We start from the raw sequence: 27516 nt of genomic DNA, 5'->3' as shown, positions 1-27516 counted from the left end.
ATGCAATGACAATGTAGACATCACATATTTATTTTAAATTATTTTACTTACTTTTTTATTATATTTTGCATTTGGATATATATTTAGGCATTATCAGTCTACTTTATCATGGCTGATATACCCCCAAAAATCGCTCTATATTTTTGTTTTTCCATTCATTTCCCATGGTGATAATTTTTGACTGTAGTGTGACTTTATTTTTTAAGAACATTTAGCCTTTTTTTATAAGTAAAAAAGCTTAAAAATTCAAAACTTACAAATTTTCAGTCTAAAATGGCCGGTTTAAGGACAGACAAAAAAGCCACAAACACTCTCATTCAGGGATAATTTATTAATGTGCAGAACATACGCATAAAATAAATCACTTTTGTAAGCATTAACATTTTTCCTCAAGAAAAATAAAATTGACAACATTCCAGAGAAGCACTAAATAACATGGAGTGAGGCTGTGGACGTCTTAGTGCCATTAATTCTGCTATCATCTCAGTAAAATTAATGGGAAAATAAGCTTCTTATTTGAAGCTTATTTGTAGTTGCTATATTGCATATAACAACTACAGAACAAGCAAAGATCTTTCATAACTAGAGCATTTATTTTTAGGCACTTCAGTCAAAGGCCAAGGTAGTAAACTAGCAGTAACATTTGAGACTAAGACTATAACTGTCAAATCAGGTGCACTCTAAAATGAAAGCAATAGCATAAAAACGTCCTTGAGGTCCTACAATTAATGAAAAACAAACATGGATCACAAACATTCACTTGGGTACAGGAATAAAAATGTGCATTACAATTCCTTTGCTGTAAATATTAACAGAGTATTGACTCTACACAGAAAAGAAGACATTCAATATCCACATATTATCTTTAATTTAAAGTGAGTGGAGAAACATAGCTGAATAAAAGACACAGAATGCAACAGAAAGTCTTACAAACTGACACTTGACGATAAACAACTTACATTGTCAATATTTCCCAACAGATAGATGAGCATGCAGGAAAAAAAACAGAGGTCAGAAAGTACAGAGAAAGAAAATACTGCAAAGGGATATCAAGTCAAATGACTAATAGCCCTACATACAAGTAAAAAAAAATCTATCAATAAATGCTTTAACTGTTTGTTTTGACCATTATGGCCAATGAAACATGGCCACATAATCTTTCATGTGGCTCATTCAGAAACAAACAGTAATGGAATGTGCCCGCCTTAAGCCAGATTAAAATACAAAGAAGATATACATTCACAGCGTGTATGACTCAGAATGGTCATAACATTCTAGAGACCTTAAACAACTTGACGTGCATTGATTAAGATTATAACACGAAAATTAGCATGGTCCTTTATACATTTCATGTAAGCTAATATGCTACAAAGAAATTTCATTGCACTTTTGTCTTCAAAGAGAAACCAATTACATTAATTACAAAAGCAATTACAGAAGTTGAGCAAAGCATTTTAAGATTAGAATGTGATCTATTATCTAACTGTCCAGTCCATCGAGGAACTCTCCTTCAATGATGTGCTCTAGGCGTTTCATGACCTGATCACTACTGGGCGGTGGGTAGTCGGCGGCATAGTGCGGGAGGAGTGTGGAGGAGCCATTAAAAGAGCAGCACAGGGTGCTGAAGAATGGCACGAGATCCACGATAGAGCAGAGAGAACGTATTGTGAGCAGAGGAAACTCCACTCGATCTGTGCTTGACTCTCCAGCTGTTCCATTCAGCTCCTGAACACACATTCAAGATATTTACAAGCTGATAATTGGGTCTATTTGTGGAAAAGCACCAAATTTACTGGTTCACTGGTGCTCTTTCACAGATACATTGAAGCATGTGTTTCTGTGCATAGAGATCTTACCCCATAGCGTCGGTTTATTCCATCCAGTATCCTAACAATATGAGGTTTACACTCTTGTTCACCTTCCAGCAGAGTGTTTCCTGGTCCATCATAATGGTCGACATCTACTTCAGGAATGAAAGCCCAGCGATACCTGCAAACAAACAAATACATACATACATAAAGCTCAGATATTGACAGATCATGAACAGTGAATTTTACGGTATGGAGCAGATCAGAAGCCATTTTTGTTGGGTCAGGCATTAAAGGTCACCTAGAAGTAAGAGGGAACCTATTGACCTTTAATGATAGCTGTCAATGTTGGGGCAACTATGACAGACCACTTAGGTTAAAAATGTAAAAGAGCTAACACACACACAAACACGTTTGTTTCTATGAATTGTGGGGACTTTCCATAGACCTAACCCTAACCTAACCCTAACCCTATTATTTTTATACTGACCAAACAGTATTTTCTATCCCCTAACCCCAACCCTAACCCTAAACCTACCCCTTACAGTAAACCAGTTTGAATTGTTAAACTTTCAGATAAACATCATTTACTATTTTTATTAAAAAAAAAAAAATTCCCGCAGGCTGGTCCCCACAATGTCAATAAGTTCACATTTTACTATCCTTATGGGTACATTTGGTCCACACAATTTAGGATAAACAAGTACACACACAAACACACACACACAAACACATTGTGTGCTGTATTTCAAGTCTGAAATATTTTCCAACAGAAAGCTTAGAATTTAGCACACAGTCGTATAAACGTAAATGGTGATTTTTGGGGTTATTTTGGCAGTAAAATTAAACCATTTTCACTGTATGAAAAATAGTGGCTTTAAAAGATGTAAATGATGTAAATGATGACAGAATTGTAATCTTTGAGTGAACTAACCCTTTAAGTCTTACATACACTACCACCAAATGTTTGGGTTTGATAAGATTTTTAAATGTTTTTAAGATAAGCATCTTATGCTCACCAGAGCTGCATATAAAAACAGTAGTATCGTAAAATATTATTACATTTTAAAATGTAATTTATTCCTGTGATTCAGCAGCCATTACTCCAGTTTTCAGTGTCACATAATCCTTCAGAAATCATTCTAACAGGCTGATTTGGAGCTCAAGAAACATTTATTACCATTATCAATACTGCAAATAGTTGTGCTGCTTAATATTTTTGTGGAAAACATGATGTACTTTAATTTAATGTACTTCAGGATTATCTGATGAATAAAAACTTTGAAAGAATTGCATTTGTTTGATTTTCAAACATTTAAAAATGTATTCACTCTCATTTTGAATCAATTTAATTTATCCTTGCTGAAAAAAAATAAAAAAAATAAAAATCTTACTGACCCCCAAAACTTTGAACAGTAGTGTATGTTTTCTCATGTGGCCATTAGAAAATGTCCAACCACTGATTCTGCTCTTAAGAAGTTTAAGTAAACTAAAATTTGACAATTCATAGAAATGTTTTCTTTTTTATCACTGCTATTGCAAAAGTAAGCGGTGCCAAACATGCAAACACACAGTTCACTGGAGTCTCACATTTGAAACAGAGGCATGTGCTCAGGAGGGAAGGACACAGCGGTGTCCAGGAACTTGCAGGCTGACAGATACATGTCCAGCTCTGCCTGAGGGAAGAGCAGACCATTCTTGTCATTGCCACCCCGCAATTTACTCCTGAAACAGAAAGATATATATTTTTTAAATGAAGGCCCAAAATATATACAGCATTTTTCATAAAGGAAGACTCACTTTGAAACTTTATCATCCAGTAGTGTCTTCTCAAGGCGGTTAAAAATGCGTATCTGAAATATTAAACAAATATTCAAACTGCACCCAGAAATAACATGCAAAACAACCAAAAAACAAATACTCTTAGTGCAGCATATTTCTTACCAGCTCAGTGACCATGATTGGCCAGAGAGAGGTGAGATGTTGTGGTGAGATCCTCAGCAGGAGAACACGGAACATGAGGAACATCTGGGCTGACACTGATGGGATCTGTCCCACACGCAGGTTCTCTGTTAGACGCTCTAGAATATATTTGATAAAGAAAGTGTTAGCTGGCCATTTTGCTATTGTACATTACTAAAGGACATTACAAGAAACCTTTATTTGTTTTCCACACAGACTGAGTGATACCTTGTATGAGAGGCAAATAGAAGTGGTACTGGTCATTCTCTCCACTAAACATGGCAAAAGCCTGTCGTTTCAGTAACATAGGCTTCTGCTCAGCGCTGTTGAAGAGCTTTAAAGAACTGCTCTGCATGCCTGCACATGGTACAACATGAACACACGCAATACAAGTCAATACACTGATCATACAAAAAATAACTAATGCAAAAGAATGTACATATACTCACTCATCAAGTCTTTGAACATTGTCTTTTCATGAGTCAGAAGATGGTCTATGATGGATCTCCAGCTAAAGCACAATATGTGAGTTTAGTGGCTTCAACATCAACATCAGACTCTTGCTTTAGTTGTTTATTGTTTGCATTTATTTGGTCAAAAATACAGTTAAAACAGTAATATTGCCAAATATTAGTACAATTTAAATATATATTTTTTTAAATATAGTTTATATTTAATATAAATATTTATCCCTGCGAAGGCAAAGCTGAATTGTCAGCAGTCATTACTACAGTTTTCAGTGTCAAATGATCTTTTATTTATTATTCCAACACACTGATTTGGTGCACATCCATGTTAAAAAACAGTTTTTGCTGCTTAATATTTTTGTGGAAACTGTGATAAACCATCATTCAAATGTTTGGGTTATTTTAAATAAATAAAAAAAGAACAGTACTGACTACTTTTATTCAGCACTGATGCATTATATTGAACAAAAGTAACAATAAAGACATTCATAATGTTACAAAAGATCACCATTTCAAATACATTTTTATTTGTTTATTTTATATCTATTCATCAAATAATCTTGAAAAACAATCATGTTTTTCACAAAAATATTTAACAGCAAATACTATTTTTAACATTGATATTAATTAGAAAAATTATTAATAACTAAGTACTAAATCATGTGACTGGAGTAAAGGCTTCTAAAAAAAATTCAGGTTTGTCATTACATTTCAAAATATCATGGAGTAGAAAACAGTTATTATAAATTGTAGTAATATTTCACTGATTTTACTGTATTTTTGATCAAATAAATGCAGCCTTGGTGAGCACTGAGCATAGGCTAGGAAAATTATTTGAGCAATATTTGACCATTTTGACATTATCAGCATGCCTTGAAAATTTAGAATGTTGTGTAAGTGTATCTTACTGGCAGGAACACAAGGACTCCATTGTGAAAAACATTGGGTCCATGAAGAGTTCCAGCACCTCTTTCTTCCATGCTCGCTTAGTGTAGGCATATCCACTCAGACTGCTCAACAACTGAGCACCCGCACAGAAACTGGGCACGTTATAGGCACTGAGAGATACAAATTGACAAATGAGTATGAGTTCTAAATGAAAACTGCCATATATATTTATACATATGGCCACTGCCAAATTAACAATGAATAGATTAAAGCTTTTACTAACACTAATCACTATCACAAGTTTTCAACTGAAGCGCATCTTTGGCATACTTACCTGTGATTTTTTAGATAGGGAAAAACGTAATACATAAGACGGGAAATAAGAGGCACGGCTTTCTCCTTCTCGTCACTGCGATACACCATGTCCAAAAGAGGAGCCAGAACCTACAAATAATTAGCACAAATGAGAACACACTGTTTATCTGTTGAAATGCTGAAATTCTTGATACCTGTCGATTTTTTCTAATCACATCAGCATAAATTAAATTCAATAAACAACTGCACTTTATAATTTAATTAACACAATTATATTTTCTTATTATTTCTGTATTGCTTATCATTTTGCATTAATGGCAATTAAATTTGTTTTTCTTTTTCCCTTCCCCAGTATTGCTACAAATTCCATTCAGTTACAATCTGGAGCCCTGCGTGTGTGCATTTCTTCTTGTCTCTTACCTCAGCAAGCAGAACTAGAGCCTGTACACTGAATACAGATGGTGCTGAAGATGACACCATAGCATTGCCCTGGCCTGCACACTCTGAGAGAAAGACACAACAAAGTACATTTTAATACTGCCTCTGTTCAGATTATATCTGCAATTGTCAGCAATTGGCATTTTACTAAAAGCACATGTATTTCAGTGTAGGTTTACCCTCAGACTCGTTGCCATCATGATCATCTTCATCTCCCTGAAGACAGACTTGAGGCTGTGCTTTCACTTCCAGGTTACGACTCAGCCAGCTAGTCTGCTCAAGAGACGAGCCAGCAACAGCTCCCACCGCTTCTAGTATGCGTTGGCTCACTTCCTGTTGAGAGTACAATTACTATGTATTTTAACAGGTTGGTAAATAAATATGTTGGGTTATGTTTTTCTCCTGCTTAGCAATTCAGACAATAAGCAGCAAGACATGTCTGTTTAAACTTTTAGTTTTCACTCACTATATCAACACAATACTGGTTTTGCTGTCTCTCACTGTACCAGTCTTACCTGCAGTTCTTTAGTATCCCTCTTGTTGTCGATATTGGGAAGTCTATTTACACAGTCATTAAGGATGCTGCAATAGTAAAATAAACAAAGATTGGAGTTTCAAAAGATGTTTTACCTTTCAATAATATCTAACAATTGTTTCATGTAATTAATAAGAGGTCTCTAAAAGAGTTTTCTGGCTGCCGCCTTCTTGAAATGTTGCATCTGACGACTAGGCAGTTTCATACTGGTCTATTTGCACTGGTTGTACTGGCACCAAACAGTCCAGGACATGTTATGCACCAGAAGTTAATATTTAAGATTAGGGTTTGTTCAAATATCTGAACCTAAGTATGAGAAAACGTAATAGTGACCACATTATTTTATTTACCCGAGGAGCAAGAAGTGTCCAGGAGGGGCGAGATTAAGCTGGACAGATTCTCTGAGCAGACAGAGGAGAGGATTGATGTTCTCCTGAAGAGCTTGAGCACTGAGACTGCAAAAAAGACCATATAGGACATTTCCATCAATACTGCACTAAAAACATTCACCTTGTACAAGAATATAGTCAAAGGTGGATCTTCCATTAAACAGTAAGTAGCATTAACTTTAGGCTTGAATTAGATTGCAACAGTTCACTAGACTTTGGTCATTTTAAAGTAAATAACGTCATATGATAGCAAATAATATAAGGTACAATTAAAATATGAGAATGATGTTACCTTTGAATGTAGACATAGCTAAACTGTAGCATTGGAATGTCAACTAATGCAGTCTTCTGATAATGAGAAAGAGAGTAAACATTAATAAATCTACTGGTAAATGTACCTTTTTTTTATTATGAAAATGCAGAGAATTTTTTCTTAGGGTTAGGGTTATTAAAACAAAAGATGTTTATATGGAGTGTCACCATTTAGACTGCTATGTAAATGTGTGCGTGCAGTACCTGGTCTGCTTTGATCTGATGGGGTTTCTTCACTACTTCTCTGATGAGCTGCAGTATGGTGTCCGTACGGAGTGTGTTTAGTGCCTTCACCAGATCCACCAAGGTCATTTGAGAATCACTAGCATCTGGTAAAATCTATGCATGCGTACACAAACACACAAAATTTAAAAACATAATTCCAGACACCTACTGAATGATATGTCATTTTTGGATTCTGATATCTATTGTTCACCTTGTTTCTGGAACGTCTTTTGCGACTCTTCCTGCTACTCCATACGGCGGCCACAGAGGCCATGACCTGCACCCCAAACTGATGAGTCAGTGGCATCAAGAACTCCAGAACCTTTTGCCTCAAGATCTGCAGAGAACAAAAACACATGATTGGCACCACTAAGAGGACAACAATACAGCAACATCTTGTATCAAATATACCTTTGTGCCTTTAAAATACACAGAGGTGGGTGAGGCTCTGCTGCCATGGGTGGAGTCACAGCCCTTGACCACACCCCAGAGTAAGGCCATGCTGCTAATCATGTGCGGAAACTCCTCCAGAATGGCATTGCTAGCATTTCGTAGGTCTGGAACATCACAGCCTGCAGTCTACAAAAAATGACAAGACAAGACAAAAAACAAAACAAAAGTCACATTAGTGTTTTGAAGTTTCAGTGGCAATCCTGCCATTTCTGATACCCATGGCAAGATCAGACTTGTTTGCAACTACAACTGTATGTCAGTGGATGTATATTAGGAAAAGGAGAGTATTTGGTTGAATTTTATAATGTGATTCGTTCACACTGACAGTGATATGCCAAACTCCAGACAGTTTTTGCAAATAGACCTATACAGTGCTGTAGCAACCAACATGAAAGTTACGTAGTGACCTTCAGAAATGAATCACTGTCAGTGTGAATGTATGATAGGCTCCCTAGGTGAATGTCCACGTCACCTTTGCCAGGATCCATCACTATTTGCTTTTGCAGGTGCTTTTATGTCTTACTTTTTTGTGGTCTAGAAGACAATAGTGTGTGATAGTGGTCAGTCCTTCCAAGAGTGTCAGAGGATAGTCAGGCGCTATGTTCTCCCTCTTTAAGGTACTACTAAAGAGAACAACGAAATATACATTGAATTCAAGCTATAGTTGCAATAAAACAACAAAAAGTATTTACTGACACCTCATTGGTCAACACTTAATGTGCACCCACTCTCACACAAATGCAAACAACCACACACATTACTTACTTGTGTGAAGCTTTGATTCCATCGTGCTCGTGCTGTTTAACAAGCTCATCCAGGTTCCTGCAGATCTGGGCGATTATGGGAGATACAATGATGGCCAGTGATCGTCCTAGATATGGCAACACTTCACAAAGCAGAGTCACCCAGGCTGGGTGCATGGCACAGCCATACTGCGGGTGCAAAGCTCGGGCTGCTGCTGACACAAACATGCCCTGAGCGGTGATAGGCTGACTGGATACGTAACGCACTGCTTTGATGGACTGCTGGAACATCACAGCTGTTTGCCACTCTCGAGCCAAGGCTGAAGATGGTGGTTCTGCATGTCGCTGTTGGTTGGAATTGCTTTGATCATGATCTTGTGCTTTGGTGTGTGGTGGACACACGTGGTGCTCCAATACAATAAGAACTTTCAAAAGCTTCAGTAGGGCAATCTGAAGTGGGTGCTCAGCCCAGATCCCATCCCGCCCAAAGTTGATCAGGCTTTCTTCTGAGATCTCCCCTTCATCTCCTCCTTGGTCTTCTTCAGGCAATTTGTGCTGTTCTGGCCGATCAGCTCTCTGGCAGACATACATGGAGGCGGAAAGTGTTAGAAGGACGTATTGTTGCACCTTGTAGCCCCAAAGAAGGTTGCGCACCGCCTCCAAGCTAGCAATTCCCTTTGCTTCCCCGATTTGAGCTTGCTGGGCCACTCTCACCAACTGGATCATCAACTCTGTCAGCACCTCCACGCTTTTCACCTGGACCTCCCGATTTGCCTGGAGTTGGCGAGTGGGAACGCTAGCATAGGAGGGATAGTGAGAGCGGAGATAATGCATACACAGGCAGGTGAGTAGCTCTAGCAAGAGAGTTGGTGGAGAGGAAGGAGAAGATGGTGAATGGAGAGGAGAAGATGCTGGCTGGGATGGGTCAGGAGTGGCTCCACTTGGTGGAGTTGAGGTCTGCAATCGGCCATAGAAGCTGCCACCATCCTGAGCCTGACGGTGCCTCTGCAGAAGGTTCTGGATGAGGTTGAGATGGGCAATGGAGCTGCAGTCCAAAGAAGTACTGGAGAGAGCCTCCACAAATGGCCCTGCACTAGTCCGGAGAATGGTGTCTAAAATAGTGAAGGCATAGAGAATTCGGCTGCTCTCGTACTGCTGCTTATAGAGCAGAACATGGCGGAACAGCGAATCTACTGCCTCACGTTTCTCCCGCTGACGCTTGAGCAACCGGGACTTGGCCATAGCCTCCAACTGACCATCATCTTCATCACTTGAGAGCGAATCCGAAACCTGCGTGCGTTCTGAATCCACCCTCTGCAGGCCGTTGGCCACACCCTCCTCCTCTACACTACCATCACCATGGCGCTGCAAGTAAGGGGCGGAACTTGAGCTGGAGTTTTCAGTGGAGTTCTGAGTGCCACTGGTGTCTGCAGATTCGGTGTGTTCACTTTCCTCTTCTTCCTCTACTTCTTCATCCTCTCCCTCGGTCTCTTCGCTCTCACTCCGGGATATTGTTGGGGAGTCTGGAGGTGTTAGTTCTGGATCTCGTTCCAACTCCGCCCACAGTGCTTCACGGTCTACTATGGTGACGCGCCTGTCAAGGCTTTCTTCTATTTGGCATCTGGGAGTGATGTTGTCTCCAACACTTTTTGTGATGGATCTGTCTCTCCAGGTCAGTGCCTTTAAATTACCTAAATCACATATACAGCAGAATCAGACCCCACAGCGAGAACAAGAATGAACTCTTGGTATTGCTTTCAGTCTTGAATGCTATTTGTGCACATTATTATATTCATTATTTTAGATATAGTGGTATATTACAGTTTACTTCATATTAGTCTCACGTAGCCAGACCTTCAGACTGATGTTAGACGTTTCTGGGAACCTTGGCCGATTTGAATGGTCTAGGAATGCCCAAGAGGCCATATGACTGACAGGTAAACCAACCAATCATGTTTTGTGCCGTGTCATGTTTGGGGCATAGAAATGTCCCCACAATAACAGTTGGAATGTTAAAGAACGCTATGCACATGTTTTCCGGAAATTCTGTAGAATTCAACCAATCAGATGTCGACTTCAAAACTCCTGAAGTGTATCCAATTTTGTGTGCCATATGCATCAGACGTTTAGCCAACAGTCCGTGGGTGTGACGTCTGAGGCTGAGAGAACCCTCAATTCATAATTGCCTTACAACAATTTAAATGGATTCTTATTGCTAATTACTGATTCAAATTTTTATTACATAAATTTGTTTCATTTGAGTTTTTAGACTGCAGACCTAAAAATGTAACTTGGTAACACTGTGTGTAGTGATCTGGTATGTGTGCATGTGTGTGTTTTGATTTCGTACCAACAGAGAGATTCTGTTTGATGCTTTGTATGGGTGATCTCTGTGTTCTGGGGTCCAACAGTAAGAGCAGCACCGGTTCCAAGATACGGACCACATCATTGAGGGAGAGAGCCCGCACCAACCAGTTCTGTGCTGCGGCACTCACACTACCATCCTGATTGTTCAAACTATCTAGTACCACAAACAAAGACCTGAGAAAACAGAAAGATATAGTGAACACTAAGTGTATATGGCACAAAAATATGGGAGAATATTACTGAAGTAAGCAAAAGTTAAGATAAGAAATATGTATATGACTTGTCAAAGGAGCGGTTGAGAGAAGTGCTGCGATTGGTCTGGATCTCTCGTGTCAGGTGCCACAAAACCGAGAACCTGTGGAGTGCCTCCAGACACACAACCTAACACACACATACACATACACATTTTAATAAATGTTTATAAATGTGTGTAGATGTATTAAATGAGGAAAATGCAGTACCTTGTCTCCACTGAGTAAACCCAAGCAGATGATGTCCTCGCAGATGGATGCAGATGGAGCCAAGCAGTGAAGCCGATAGAAGAGCTCCACACAAGATACATGATGCTCTCTACGTTCCGTGTCCAGCTGAGCCCATAAAACCTGAGATACACGCTACAAGAGGAATAAAAAGAGAATTAAAGCGAAGAAAAAAATGTCACATTAAGAAAGGCAACTATTTTTTATGTAGACGATAGGCACACTAGTACAACTATCTGCTTGACTGGAGAAAGACTGAATTAAACCAGTCAATATTAAATTTCAATAATGTGCAAATTTAGCACAAAATTTGTACATAATACTATCATAAATGTTGTGTTTTTTATTCCTCAAATCATGCTAGTCAGGGTAGTCCAGATAACATACATGCACCTACACAGAATAAAAAGAAATAGGCGATGCCTCTATCAAAAGGGCAATTGGTTCTATTAACTAAAATGCAGGACTTCCACAAAATCATAAAAAACATCCGGCGCATTTCCTGACCCTTCTAATGTCTCTGGAATTAGCCATTTATATATCATATTTTTTTTAGTGCTGTCAAACGATTAATCGCATCCATAATTTTTGTTTTCATAATTTATGTATGTGTACTGTGTATATTTATTATGTACATATAAATACACACACATACAGTATATATTTGATAAATATTTAAATGTATATACATTTATATTCTTATATTTTATATTATATATAAATATATTTAATATATAAAATTAAAATTTTTCTTAAATATATTCATGCATGTATTTGTATAGATATATACAGTATACACACATATATGAGGTAAACAAAAACTTTTATTTTGGATGCAATTAATCGCAATTAATCGTTTCTCAGAACTAATTTTTTAAATTCAAAACACATGAAGCTATATGAAATGCAACTTGTAACTCATAATGTGTATTACCAAGTAAAAGTCTGTGGAATCCTCCAGAGTTTTGAGAACAGCTGGGTAGATGGGAGGAAGGGTGACCATTTGCAGCTGTCCGCTGAGTGGGTTTGCATCAGAGTTCTTATAACGTTTATTTTTATCCTGAATGACGAGAGCTAACGACTGAGAGTGATTGATCAGCTCCAGCAAAGAGGAGATTGCAACATGTTGCACCTACAGACACATATAAGAAAAGATTTATTGTAAAATGATTCAGTTTTGGCAATGCAACCATTAAAGGTAACTTTTCCATGTCAAAATACTTTGTCCTACTGTGCAGAGGCAACTCTAAGTAAGCGATTTGTAGGCCAACGATCCTGAATATAAACAGTGCATCACTATCAAAACATTGTTCTGTTTGTTTGACAATATCAGCTTCTGTCTCAACCAATAGTGTGGGCTTGGGGGTGGGACTAACTGTTTCTAAGAACATTGGTAGACGATGGAGTGTGTGGAAATGTTTAAAAAGAAATTAAAGGTGGTAATAACAGACAACAAGGTTTTTGAGAATATCATCTTGCATGTTCCATTAAAAAAAGAAAGTCCTATATCCTTGGAATGACATGAGAATGAGATGATGAACTTGTACCTGGTAGTCTTTCGTCAGGCAACACAGAGTCATCAAGGACCTCAGCCAGTCAGGAAGGGTTCCCTCAATCCCTGAGGATAAAAACACTCAGTTTTTTTTTGGTAGAATATGTGTGTTTTGTGTTGCTTGATGCATGAAAAAAAAGTTTTTAGTGTAGGTGTGGTATATTTTTTTTTTTTTCATGTGTTTTTTTATATAGATGTGTGCAGGTCTTGGTTCTCTTCCTCAGTAAAATAGATGGGAAATGTTGTGCATTCCAGCAGAAGCTGGCAGACCACAGTGAAGGCCTGGCGGCACGAGTCCGTTATCTCCCCTTTACTCTTTGACTGGAAATTTCCCATCCACTCCAGCTCGGCTGGTCTGTGGTCTTTACCTCCATCCCTAGAAGACCCATGAAGGGCATGGATCCTCAGTTTACTAGGGTTGAAGAACTCAGCAAGTCTGTCTTTGATTAAACCCAAGTCTCGACTGCCTTTCCGTTTGGATGGAGACCGTTTACTGCCTCTAGGGGAAGCATTAGGATCTAGCTGATTTGCTTCTTCCTGTTTCTTCTTCTCTGGATCCATGACATCTAACAAATGCCTGAGAGATGAACATGAGTGAGAGAGAGAGAGAGAGAGAGAGAGAGAGAGAGAGAGAGAGAGAGAGAGAGAGAGAGAGAGAGAAAGAAAAGGGCAAATACAGTGAGCATGCATGCTGCTAGTTGCAGGGCCAGAAAAGAATACTATTAGTATCTTTAACCAGGGAGCCAGGGCCCTCTAAGGGCCTCAACAAATTTCCAAGAGGGATTATTAAAAACATTTAAACAAAGACGAATCAAGGTTTTTGCACTGAATATAATTTTTTTAGTAATGTCAAACTTTAAAATAATTTATTGAGTAGAATTTTTGAGAAAAATATATATATTTTTAAGTCCTTATCATCAATCTTTATAATCCTTATCTAGTAAATTATAAAAAACTGGAAGTCTTTTTGGAGTCAAAAATGTTCTAAACCACTTGCTTACAAGAAACTGGGCAATAAACACTGTTTACGGCTTACTATTTTTAAAAAGTAGTATGAATACAAAATGCAGTGACCTCACTATGTAGCATTTTATTTAATCTATCTAGTTATATTAGTAAAACAAATATTTTCATCTTTTTAATCAAATTATATTATATGCAAAATGACACTTTTGGTGCATTTACCACACTGCAAATGGAAGGTCAATTCAAGTGCATTGCATTCTGTAATATATTATTCCTTGCAGTATTTTCTGGTTGTACAAGCACATTTTATCATATCTACCAAGTAATTTCAGTATTTCATGCGTATAGAAAATGTGCATATTGGGCACACACAGTATACACTGAATTACCTTGTGATCACAGATGCCAGTATGTCCTGCACACATTTGGACATGTATTCTATAGTTCCTCCTCTTCTCCACACATCCTCTGCTTCAGGGTTCACATCAGAAGCAGCATCTGATCCATTACGGCCTGGTAGGAGGTGCTGTTCAGATGGAGATGCGCTCAGGCCTAATCCACTGTCTTCAGAGCGCAAAGGAGGGTATGGAGCTACACCTGGCTCTGCCTCTTGTGTCTCCTGTCCATTTAGACCCCCCTCACTGGAGATGTCATCATGGTTACCATTCACTTGGTCACTTTCCTTGACTTTGGTGTTGCCTGTCATCACAATCTGTATTTGTACAAAAATAGAGCCCTTTTAAAACACACATTTCCAAACTATAATATGAATGGCATTTAAACTTTAATTGTCTCATCATCAAAATGATACACTAAATGCAGTGGTAAAAATATACATTACCATTCAAAAGTTCGAGGTGAGTATGTTTTATTATTATTATTATTATTATTATTATTATTATTCAGTAGGATGCATTAAGTGACACTTAAGGCTGTTCCTTTGTTATAAAAATCTTTAAAATAAATGCTGTTCTTTTGAATTTTCTATTAATCACAAAAAGTATCACAGTTTCCACAACAATATTACACAGCCCAACTGTTTTCAACATTAATAATAATTAGAAATGTTCCCTGGTCGTGAATTTTGAAGGATCATGTGAGATTGTAATGACTGCTGAAAATACAGCTTTGCCATAATTATTTTAAACTGTAGTAATATTTCACAATATTACTGTTTTTACTTTAGTAAAATAAATGCAGGCTTGGTGATCATAAGAGAAACATGAAAAAAAAAAAATTATATCAACCACCAAATTTTGGATGGTAGCGTACAGTAATACTGACCAATCTTACCTGTGTTTGCTCCAGATCTTGTGTCTGTGATTCTGCCTCCATGTCCATAAAAGCCACAGGCATCTGGATCTTACTGAGCACTTTAAAACATGCTCTCATGGCCTGCATGAGCTCCTGTAGGCTAAGGGATGTCATGTGACTATGCAGTGATTGCAGCATGCTGCCCAACATCTGTGGCAGATAATGCATTTGAATGTCTGCATAGAGTTCCTAATAAGAAAGCCAAGAAGTGGAATAAGACCAAATGACCAAAAATTTGTAAAATCTTTCCAAAGATGAATCACCGGATCATACCAAAGGAATAACATCCAACAGGAAGATAATGAGTGTCGAGAGCTCAGTCACTGAGGGAGGGCTACTCCAGTCTTTAGATGGATGCTTCCTAGCTGGATCACGCAGTGAGCTAAGAAACAAACATAATAATAGGCATCATCCCATCATCTCATTTATGTTCATGTAATGCTGTTTATTATGAGTTTGTGTGTGTTTACCTGAGACAAATTTGGAAATGTCTTGTCATGTAGTCCCAGAGATAATTGCTGCTCATAGCACTCACAAGCATATTGACAGTCTTTATGATCTCAGAGGAGTTTTTGTTCTCCTTGATTTTACTGCACAGATAAGTAGACAGTGAACAATCAGAAACAGCATTCATTGTTGTATTAATTCTTTTTGTACATCTCTACTACCATTCAAAAGTTTTGGGTAAGTACGACTTTTGGAAAGAAGTTTCTTATGTACACCAAGGCTGCATTTATTTGATCAAAAAATACAATAAAAACAGTAATATTGTAAAATATTTTTACAATTTAAAATAACTGTTTTCTGTTTTAATATATTTAATAAATTAGTGGTATTGCTTAATATATTTATGCAAACTAGGATAATTTTTTTTTTGCAGGATTCTTTGATGAATAGAAATTTCAAAAGATCAGCTTTTATTTGAAACAGAAATTTGGAACAATGTAAACAACCTGCCACTTTTGATAAATGTAATGCATCTTTGGTAAATAAAAGTATTAATTTCTTTAAAATAAATAAATAAAAATCTTACTGACCCCAAACTTCTGAACAGTAGTGTATATTGACTTACAGCGAATTTAAATTATACATTTCTTCAGTATGTTAGAGTCCAAACAGGGTTTAGATCTGATTGGCCAATTGCAGCATTTTGCAGTCAAATATTTTTCTATAATAAACCATTAAACTAGATATATGACTGTTATCCCTGACAACAAGTTTTGAACACTGTGATAGTTTCACGTTTCTTAGCACTCTGAAACTACATATAAACAAAGTTCAAATTTATTTGGTAAATGGGCAAGTTATATGTGGGATAATGTACAGTCAGGCAGACATTACTGTAAAATAAACCCCTTTAGGATATTAAAAGCCTGATCACCATGTCAGGTTAACTTGGGATATTGTACATTATCCCTCACTCATTGACTCACTAAAGCAGGTTTTTACTTCTATTTTGAACCCTTGTGTAGAATTAGATCTGGACCCTGACATTATTTGTGTTCTCTGGTAATCAAAACCATGACAGTGGTGTTGCTAATACAATTCTCTACTAGTTAAGCTATGGGAAAAAAATGAGCATTGATTCCTTCTCTCTGACCTGTTGAGTTGGCTGCCACTGAGGCTGGAGTTGAGATTGTCCTCTCCCAACATCACTTTACAGTAGATGTAAAAAGCTCTGACCACCTCTAGCAACACATCAGACAACACCAATGGCCCTGTGTGTGTGGAAGAATGCAAATATATAAATAATTATGTAAAACAGATCAAAAGTAAAGCTTTTTACAGTTTGAACCGTGTGGGTGTCTTTACCTATTTCAGATTTGTCCAGCAGGCTAATGATGATGCGAAACGGTCTGAGATACTCTATTAGATTGTCAGGGTTGGCCTCTATATCTTTCTGCTTCAGAATATTCACCACAGCCTATGAACAAAATGTCAAATATGAGCTGTGTTCACTATGCATGTACAGAATGCAAACACTGACATACAGGGAATGTGTAATGTGAACTGCAGTTTGGTAACACTTTAGTATAGGGACCAATTCTCACTATTAACTATTTGCTTATTAGCACGCCTATTATTAACATATTGGCTGTTTATAAGTACTTATAAAGCGCACATTGTGAATGACCATATTCTACATACCTAATCCTACCCAATACTTAAAGGGGTCATATAATGCGATTTCAAATTTTCCTTTCTCTTTGGAGTGTTACAAGCTCTTGGTGCATAAAGAAGATCTGTAAAGTTGCAAAGACTAGAGCAGGGTTCCTCAAATCTTGCCCTGGAGGGCCAATCTGCTGCAGAGTTTAGCTCCAACCCTGATCAAACTCACCTACGGGTGATTTTCTAATGATCCTGAAGACATTGATTAGCATGCTCAGGTGTGTCTGATTAGGGTTAGAGCTAAGCTCTGCAGGAAAGTGGATTTTGTGGGCCAGATTTGAGGATCCCTGGACTAGAGTCTCAAATCCAAAGAGATATTCTTTATCAGAGTTAAGACCCTGCCACACCCCCCTAAAATGACTTGTTCTAACATGCCCCCACATCTCTACGTCACTATGTGGAAATTTTTGCGTAATGCCGCCCAAACGTTCACGCAAAGAAAGAAGGTGTGGTCTCAGTAACCACAGTTAGTGTTGAAGCAGCCATGTCAGGGAGATGCTGTGTGTTTCTAGGCGAAAGCACTTTATTTGGCCTTCCGAAAGTAGATGCATTTAGGAATCTCTAAGATTACTTACAAGAACAGCAACCCATTTTATGGACGAATGTTTCGTGAACCTAGGAGAGGAGGTAATTCTGACTTTGCTACGAGAGTCTTGTGCTTCTGAATCAGCTACTGTAAGTATGTTTTGTTATTAGTTTAAGTATTTGCTATTGACGGTTGAAATGCGGAGTTTTACGCGTCGTGTGTGTGTGTGTGAGAGAGAGAGACAGGGTCACACAGTGGAGTCAGCTGTCTTAACCGTCCGTGGCTTATGAACTGAAAACACACTTCATCACTGTGTGTGTCCCGCGACTCTGTTCCCCTTTCGGGCTGACGGTGAAACTAAGGACATTATTAACTGTCTTTACATTTATTTTGAAACATGAAGCTCGTGATTAGGGAAAGGGGCATTACATTTCCCGACGAGTGCTTGCAGTGTTTGGCCAATCACAATGCACTGGGCCAATCAGAGCAGACTGCGCTTGTCAGAAGGAGGGACTTTGTAGAAAATGACGCGTTTGGGAGAGGCAGGGCATAGAGGACCTACAATAATGTACAGTATTTGAAAAATAATGTGTTTTTTGAACATTAAAGCATGTCAACATATTCTGTTACACCAAATACACAAAATAATGATCTTTAAAAAAAAGCATCATATGACCCCTTGAAATTTAACAACAACCTTACTAATTATTAATAACCAGCAAATTATGAGTTTATTGAGACAAAAGTCATAGTTAATGGTTTGTTAATAGCGAGAATTAGTGTGACCCTGCAATTCTAATTGAAAAACTCTACTTGATACATTGACTAAGCTGTTATGTAATGTAATTTGAGTTGAGTCGAGTGAGTGTGTTATCTTCTATACCTGCACCAGTAATTCTCTGGAGTGTGTACTGAAGTAGAATGCAGTGTATTCCTCCACAGAGTTAAAGCGACTGGAGTCTGCAGCCACCATTCCTCCTTTGATGTCCAAGCCTGAAAATACACAGAATCGCTCATTCAGTACTTTTCAATTTTGAGCCTTACTATTCTTTTAATAGATAAATTCTATTTATTTTATGAAACCATATTTCTGTGGTATTATGTCATTTTCTGGAAATTTGTCAGCGATACCCAGTATCCATGCATAGAGGCGTCGATTCAGAGACATATCTCTCCTGAGCAGGGTGAGTGAGGCAGCAGACACCACACTGATCATCTCATCTTGATTTAGTGGAATTGCACGTTCCTCAGGATCCTACAGACAGGATTATTTTAATAAAATATTTCACAGGTGGTCTGGGACATGTTTATGGGTGATGACTGGTTACACAAATGTAGATGGAATTAAAGAAAGAAAAAAAGAGAAGAAGGATAACCTGGCAGGTAGTGAAGGGAAAGAAGTAGAGAAGGATTTCCAGCATGTTTCTCTGGACCAGAACATTAGAGTCTTGTAAGGCAAGACAAACAGCTTTCACCTGGAGCAGAGAGATGGGGAGGTGTATATTTCAGTTACGCAACTCCTTTAAAACAACAGACCTAAGTCAGAGTTAGACACCATGTGTAATTTGAACCAAATGACAATACAGTCTGTAAAGTAGAGTACACACTCACCACTAGTCTGTGGTCTGTCCCAAGCATATACTTCTGTTCTCGAGGAGTGACTGAGTGGTCAAAGTGTGCAACGATGAAGAGGGAGGCAGGGAGCCGTACCAGAGGACATATAAGCAATGAACCCCACAACGCCCCATAAAACACAGACTGACCCACCAACAAAGACAACTTCACAAGCAATGCATCCGTCCTGAGACAGGAAGAAAGACAGCAGAGAACAATAATAAGTGTTGTAATGATAACACAGCATTTTCTTAAAGGGATAGTTCACCCAAAAATTAAAATTCAGTCATCATTTATTCACACTCATGTCATATTTTTGTCTTCAAAATATCTTTTGTGCTCAACAGATGAAAGAAACTCATATGGGTTTGGAAAAACATGAGGGTGAGCAAATAATGACAGAATCTATTCCAGTAACATTGTTTAAATAATATGGGGTTTTAAACATTTTCAATACTTTCAAACAATAACTTATAACATTAGTCAATATTTAGTCCATGTTTTTTTTTTTTTTTAAAGCTTGCCTTTTTTCTGACTTTCCACGTTGGCAACCATCCACCATATTCTCAGACAAACTTTATGTCTAGACTAATCTAAGTTTATGAAAATGCTTAGAAATCCCATGTGCTTAGTTAATTTTAAAGAATTTATTCAAAAATATTTAAAAATGTTGCTGGGCCACTTATAACAGTGACACAAGAACTTGTATTTTAAGATCAATAAGAGTGCATACTTTTACTCCAAGTTAATCAATGTAATCTCACTTAACATTAAATTGGTTACAGATTAATTGAGGCACAGTTGTAGTGAAAGTGACAAAGTAGTTCAGGATCCAATAATGAGTATGTTGTTGAAATATTAATAAAGTTTAGGATAAAATCTCTGGAGTGTCACCATAAGAATCATTTATTGTCTGGTGTTAAGTTGCACCTCTCATAGACCTCTGCGCCCTCTTCTAGTCCTGGCAGTAGGCCCATGATAAAGGCCTGCAGGCTGGGTAACAGCGCCCTCTGAAGAGGCAGGAAGTACCGCTCATACAGCGTCAACAGAACTGGCTTCACCGACATCGCTGCATGACCCAACAATGGGAACAGTCCTGAGCTGTATACACACAAATACCACCATAACTGCCCGTGAAAGTGAATCTCATAAAATCTAATAACAAAATGGGGTTATATTTTAAATATTTCAAACATGCAAAATGTGTGTTTGCCTATTTTGTCTCAGTTCTCATTATTACAATAAAAATGCATTAATATTATTATAAGATACTATTAATTCACTTAGAAATATAATATAAAATACATTAATTAAAAATAATTAATTAAATAATAATAAATGAAAAATATATATATAAAAATATATAAATACATTTATAGAAAATATAATTAAAACATTAAATTGTGCTGATATTAATGTAAGTGAACATTTTCTGCATTTGGAAAAAGGAATGCAGTAAATGTGCTTATTTGTCATGAATATGAAACAAAAGTATTAATTTTCTTTTTTTTTATTTTGGGGTGAAATATGACCTACACATTTCTATGTAGGATTCACCCAGTGTTTATCATTGACACTAACCTGTATATGAAGAGATCCTTGGCTAGCCATTTTGTGCCAATGATTTTGAAAATGACCTCATAGGTCTCAAGTGCTTTGAGATGGACGCCGCTGGGCAGGGCAGGATGCAAACATTGAGCCAGACGCTTCCCGATGATCAGCCGCCGCGGTAATAGCGAGTACTTTAGATTACTCTGGAGAGCCTGAGAAACACAAAGAATGGAAGAGCAGAGCAGGATGGATGGTGTAAATAACTGCAAAATTATACTGACTGGTCAAAGTTTTTAAATTATTTTTTTTATAGGTATCTATATACATCTAAAAAACTTTACTGACTCTAAACTTTTTAACGGTGGTGTTTATATAAAATAGCTGAAAATGATTGCACATACATACACATACTTTACCATTAAAGCAAGGCTAATTGTAGATTGATTACATCAGTAAAAAAATGACTGTCAATCTAAGCTACAAGCTTTCCACACTTTAACACATATCTCACTCAGCAACCACATTTGCTGAACAGGTTTCAAACAAACTACCAACAAGATCTCAGAGGAGGAACTAGGCTTAGTTTGTTATCGCACAGCTCTTGAAACCTTTTACAATACATACCATCAATAATGTCACCTGATATACAAAGTGAACATACTTTGAGTGTGTTAAAAAGGAGACTGTTGATCATAGCATCACGTTAGATGCCAGATATTTGAAACAAATACACAAAACTTAATAGATATCACTCCTATCCATGTTTTTTTTAACTCGTGTAATATCCGGAAAGTCCCATTGAGCAAACAAGAAAATCACATGCCATGTAAAGGATAGGGAGAGATAGAGAGAAATTTAAATAAGACAACAGGTTTTTCACATCTGCACATAAACTTGGAAATGTGTTTAGAAAAAAAGAAAGAGGAAGAAGAAGGTTGAGATGAAAAGTATAGTATTGGTCTAATCTTAAGGACAGTTTACACATGTTCTGTTCAACTTATTCAAATCAATTGCACTTTGAACATGAGTGATCAAGTGGTCAAGCAGTAATGTTATAAACAACGCCTTTATTCAACAGGACTGAAGATTATAAAGGAAAGTCTCTCACTTCTCTAAAAAAGCGAACTTAAACTGAAATAAGCAAACTTCCTCCTCTACTTGCAGAGGGAAGTAAAGCCAAAGTGTGCCTTTTTAAAATCTAAAATGCTTCTCTACTAGTTTAATGTGAAACTATAGGTAAGACATTTATCAATTGATTTCTCTGAAACATAAAACACTGTCTCTGCAGGAACAGGAATCAATAAAGAGCTGAAAGAGTTTTTAAAAAGTTGCTCATATTGACTGTTTTTCAACTGAAGCGAATGCTAACCTAAGTGTATTGATTTGTTTTCTCCAGACTTTACCTTGTTGAGTTTTCCTAGTGAGGAGATGAGATCGGCCCATTCACTAGATGATTCAAAGTTCCGCAGCGCCTTCTCGATGACAGCTGCGTAACTGCGATAACGGTAGTCACTCTGAAGCTCAGCTTCCTCAGGATCCATCATGCCTCAGTCACGTCCCAGCATGCTCAGCATCTGTCTGTGAAACAAAACAGACTTCTCAGGAGAAATCCTGCATCACAACTCATGAGTGCACAAAGGAACAAAGGCATCAAAGTAGGGTGAAATCCTGCTAATGACAAACATCTTCTTAAATAGAAGTGTACAAAGGGTTAATAGCTACAGTGGTGCATACTAAGGCAAGTATGAGTTTGAACAAACTACTAACCTTAAGTATTAAACTGTGTGCTGCACACATAACTTCAAATCATACGTGACTTATTAAGGAGAGGTGTGCTATCACTTTTCTGAGCAAAAAGACTTATGATTTTTACCTCATGCCCAATACATGGGTAAAAATTTAGTACAGTAAATAGAAAGAGAGGACCAAGACATATTCAGTTCCTAGAAATCACAGACTAAGAAGAGTAAGCAACCCTAGCAACTCAATTATGAACAATTTCTATAAATGCTATAACATGACACTATGGCAACAGAGTGTATTGTTGTAAACACATGCCTGAAACAATTCATACTGCGTTTAAATGTTCGGGGTCAGTAAGCCTCTGATGTTCACTAAGACTAGAGTTATATGATTAAAGATATAATAAGAAAGGTAATTGTAAACACTTTAAAATGTCAGTTTCCATCATTGAATGTATTCAGCAGCCATTACTGCAGACTTCAGTGTCACATGATCCTTCAGAAATCATTCTAAATATGTTGATATGCTGCTTAATAAACATTTCTTGTTATTACCACAGTTAAAAACTGTTATTTAGCTAATAAATATTTTTGTGGAAATGTTTTCAGATTTTTTTTTTTTAATTCAGGTAAAGTGCAAAAGAACCTCAAAATGTAAAGTAAATGTATTTACAATCTTCCATTTCCAGTACTCAATTTCTCCGTAAAAAAAAAAAAAAAAAACTCTTTAATGATAGTGTACACATATCAGGGGTGTCTTCTCTCAAGGGCGGCACTGCCTCCTGAAAAAATAAATAAACTGGATGATAAATAAATGACAGTACAAAAATAAATCAAAACAAGTAGCATATAATCCACTCATTTTTTCTAAAGTAATACTGTCCAACAGAGACATCAGCGGATTACAGAGGGACACAGCATCTCTTTTGCATCCCTTGAGCTCACTGTTCTCACAGAGGTTCTAATACATGCCATGAACAGGGGATAACAGCAAAATACCGGCAACAAATCACACGAGAGGAGTCAGTGCATCCATAGCACTATTATTGGCTGATTACACTGTCAGTATAATCATAATAATTGCAGAGCATTGACTCTGAACATAACCAGTATCAATCAAATGACATACTGACAAAATAACTGCAGAAAATGCATCTGCATTATTCTGTGTTGGCAATAACAAATAAACACACACCAAAACCAACAGACAGCATAAGATAGATTATGGTCTCTGATTAGATATGGCGACATCTGTTAGCTGTCTGGTCATAAAAGCCCTGAAAACACACACATACATGCATGCAAACACACACTGTGACACTTACATCTGTTCAGTCTGATGCTGTGAGCATCAAATGGGAATCTAGAGATTTACAGGGGATTTAACAGAGAAGCAAGCCCCAAAACACGTGCCTGTTGAACACAAACCCACCTAAACAATCTGATTCATGTGTAACAGTACTCTTAATACTACCTGTTCAGCTTTCTGTTCTTACCACCCAGAAATGTACAAAACAACTCCCATGATGAATTTAGACTCATTACAGTCCAATTAGTAAGCTGCTAAATATCAAGTACTAATTTCAGCTCCTGCACTTCATTCACACATCAAAGAGTTTCTGTGTATAGCAGGGGGAGGCACAAAGCCAATATAGCAAACACAAACACTTACACAATTATCCTGGCTTATGTTCTTAATATCATCAGAAGCTTACGGTCTTTATAACAGCAGCTCATTAAAAAGGCTGCAAGGAAGCAACAGCAAGCTTTTAAAATGATGATGGATGTTATTTATGTCTTAAAAATTACAGATACACTTTCAGAAAATAAGGTACAAAATTTGTCAGTGAGGCGGTTCCTTTTCAAAAGGTAAATCTTCACTCTATCAATGAAAGTACTACTTAAAAAAAATCTTATTGACCACAAACGTTTGAATGTTATTTTAAATGTCATGTAAAATCGCCCATTTACAGTATTCAATTCATGCACCACATATTGTGAACAATCTCCATCTTCTAAAGCAAGGGGACAGGATTGATTTGTCAGCCACTCTACAAAGCATATACACAACCAGCTTCCCGAGGCCATGCATTTATGGTACAAAGCACAGAATGATATTGGTCTATTGATCTGGTCATTAATCGTGCTCCTCTTAGAAGCATACCAGTGTAAACAGTGCACTGGGAGCCAGAGGAATGTACAGCAAACGGATATACATGTGAATGTGATAAATACCTAGGCCTTCATTTCAGCAGATATAAAGGAGGGGTTTTGCTAAACTCCTTTCACAATATTTGAGCAACTGTTTGATTCAAGCAACAGTGAAGCAACACAACATACAGAGACCTGTTATGCAACTCAAATCTGTCCTTGTTGCATCCAGTGGCTTCATGGCTACCACACAGAACATCATATCCAATATGCATAAGCTATTCGAAGAGTATTAAATCCTCATTCTTTAATCATTGCACATTTTCTATAGACGTGGAATGGCATTATGCTAGATGGTTGAATGCATTTAAATAAAAATTATAAAATGAAATTAAACTAAAGAAGTACACATTTTTAACAAAACCCGTTTCACATACTGCTGGGATAATAATATGCAGCATCCATCACCACATATAAATCTTATTTTTGAACTACAGCCTAGATTACATAAATACTATTAGTACAGCATGTACAATACATTACACATTAAATTTTTATGACATTCATTAGGCTACAACGTCAGATGTTATTGTGAGAACTGAATGACTCACTCACTGCAGCAAAACAGGATGGTCGACAGATCACAGGGTCTCGTGCCAAATAACCTTACGATTTTAGATAAATCGGCAGTTTAAAAACAGTAAAAGGCGAGCGCAAGAGAGGGCAGATACGCCATATTAATATTCAAAGCTGTAGCCAACAAAAATTGAATCGCTCAGCTGATTTCCACCGAAGAGTTCATTTGTGTACACTTCCTGATGGGCGGAGGGGGACGAACCACGCGGCGATGACATACAGTATTATACGCTTTTATTGCATGCCTAAATTATATAGAGTTCGTTTAAATAAAGATAAATTATCTGTAATAACATTGAATTTGGTATCAGTTTTAGTGTGCTGGGCGAAAACAGGGTATTTATTAGAGAGCTACATTCTTTGCCAGCTTCACCCCATTCGTTGGTATCTTCCAGGATGTCATCTGTTTACTTTTCCTGCACCAAGCTGTCACATTTTGAGGCGGCTGACCATCAGTGCACTAGTGATAATAACAACGCATGACAGATTATGAAGCATAGTTTATCAAGGCCTCGTTTTACACCATACAAGCTTAATGAACATCAATTGAAAACATGGCTAGATGAACAGAGAGACTCTCAGACAGATATGTAGCATTATATAAATGTGACATTTATTTGGTGCATATCATTCACTTTTATTTGTTTATTTATTGAAAACGAAGAAGAAATTAATACTTTTATTCAGCAATTATGCTTTAAATGCAAATATAAATAAATAAACAAATAAATAAATGCTGTTGTTTTGAACTTTCTATTTATCAAAGAATTCTGAAAAAAAGAAAAAAAATGTTTCTTGGTTTTCAAAGTTGATGTTAAGAAATGTTTCTTGAGCACCAAATCAGGATATAAGAATGCTTTCTGAAGTATCATGTGACACTAAAGACTGAAGTAATGGCTACTGAAAATTCAGCTTTGCCATCACAGACATAAATTACATTTTAAAATACGTTCAGGTAGAAAACAGTTATTTAAAATGTAATAATATTTCACAATTTTACTGTTTTTAATCCATTAGTATTTTTAATCAAATAAATGCAGCTTAAGTGAGCATAAAATACTTTTTTATAACATTAAATAATATAGTAAGCTATATGAGCAAACGCACTAATGCATTAATAACCCAATGAGATAATCTACAGGAAAAAAAAATATATATATATACCTTAAGATATTTTCCACAGCAAACACTGGTCTAAATTTGAGTTACAAGTTAAGCTCTCAGTAACAAAACTGTTTTACTCCTGAAAAATGGCTATCCAGATACTGAATAGTATAGCTGAATAGGTGGCCCTTTATTTTTCTGTGGTTATGCAAAGCAGCTCTTATCCTGTGCAAAGTTTGAGTTCTAAAGTATTTGAAGATAGCAGAAGGTTTTCGCTCTTATTCTGGGGTTAAAACTGGTTAGATATGACAGGAATATTAAACATTTGTGGAAAGGACAGAAATAATAACCTCATTTGAATGAGTACCGCTTGAACGCGTTGATCAAATTCCATGTGCAAATTTTTAGTTGCTGGCGCCCTCTTGTGTTTATCATAAAATCTAAATATAAATGCTGAGTTTGACAATGAAAGCAAACCTATTAAAACTGAAGTTAAAATTTATGATCCAAGGAATAATTTACATAAAGGTCTATTTAAAAAAAGACCTAAAGAAACTTTGTTTTAATAATGAAAGAAATATTTGAAAACTCAGAGAAATGACCAACTACAATTGCTGAAGTGAAGTCAGTGGATAATATTAACACCTACTTTATAAAACATTTACAGAGACCAAAATGTTTAGCAGCTCAAGGTGGAGTAATTAAACGTATGAAAACCGAAAAAGGACCCAATATAAATATAGTTTTTAATATAGTGTAGCCAATGCAGCAAAATAAAATAAAATAAAATAAAAAAACCCTTCAATCTTT

General features: G+C 36.9%; 1 protein-coding gene across 1 annotated transcript; it reads right to left on the bottom strand.

Annotated features, from left to right (window-relative positions):
- Positions 1–311: 311 nt before the first annotated feature.
- LOC109096801 (protein dopey-2-like) lies at positions 312–25797 on the bottom strand. Its single transcript, XM_042731491.1, has 39 exons — positions 25582–25797; positions 22477–22651; positions 21104–21285; positions 20453–20623; positions 19520–19709; positions 19285–19383; positions 19040–19163; positions 18792–18901; positions 17026–17137; positions 16814–16931; positions 15684–15803; positions 15487–15595; positions 15193–15402; positions 14289–14611; positions 13125–13510; positions 12929–13014; positions 12316–12513; positions 11364–11516; positions 11183–11283; positions 10886–11076; positions 8558–10226; positions 8316–8415; positions 7751–7918; positions 7551–7676; positions 7319–7453; positions 7095–7150; positions 6764–6868; positions 6394–6460; positions 6058–6211; positions 5861–5943; positions 5460–5569; positions 5146–5295; positions 4220–4281; positions 3999–4127; positions 3753–3889; positions 3609–3661; positions 3399–3533; positions 1857–1989; positions 312–1725 (listed from the first exon to the last, which is right to left on the bottom strand). Exons 2-39 carry the CDS (start codon positions 22615–22617, stop codon positions 1480–1482), a joined length of 6942 nt encoding a protein of 2313 aa, XP_042587425.1. The 5' UTR covers positions 22618–22651; positions 25582–25797; the 3' UTR covers positions 312–1479.
- Between the last annotated feature and the right edge of the window lie 1719 nt (positions 25798–27516).

Source organism: Cyprinus carpio, chromosome B9 (assembly GCF_018340385.1).
Source record: "Cyprinus carpio isolate SPL01 chromosome B9, ASM1834038v1, whole genome shotgun sequence".
Classification (NCBI taxonomy): domain Eukaryota; kingdom Metazoa; phylum Chordata; class Actinopteri; order Cypriniformes; family Cyprinidae; genus Cyprinus; species Cyprinus carpio.
Note: the sequence above shows the minus strand (reverse complement) of the source record. Positions and strands in the feature narration are given on the sequence as shown.

Bases quoted from the DNA above. Each gene is read 5' to 3' on its own strand.
- LOC109096801 (XM_042731491.1), bottom strand. From the start codon at position 22,617: ATGATGGATCCTGAGGAAGCTGAGCTTCAGAGTGACTACCGTTATCGC. The intron at 21,286-22,476 runs GTAAAGTCTGGA...TGTGTTTCTCAG, and splicing joins CACTAGGAAAACTCAACAAG to GCTCTCCAGAGTAATCTAAA. The intron at 7,151-7,318 runs GTACTGCACGCA...TCTCATTATCAG, and splicing joins ATCAGATCAAAGCAGACCAG to AAGACTGCATTAGTTGACAT.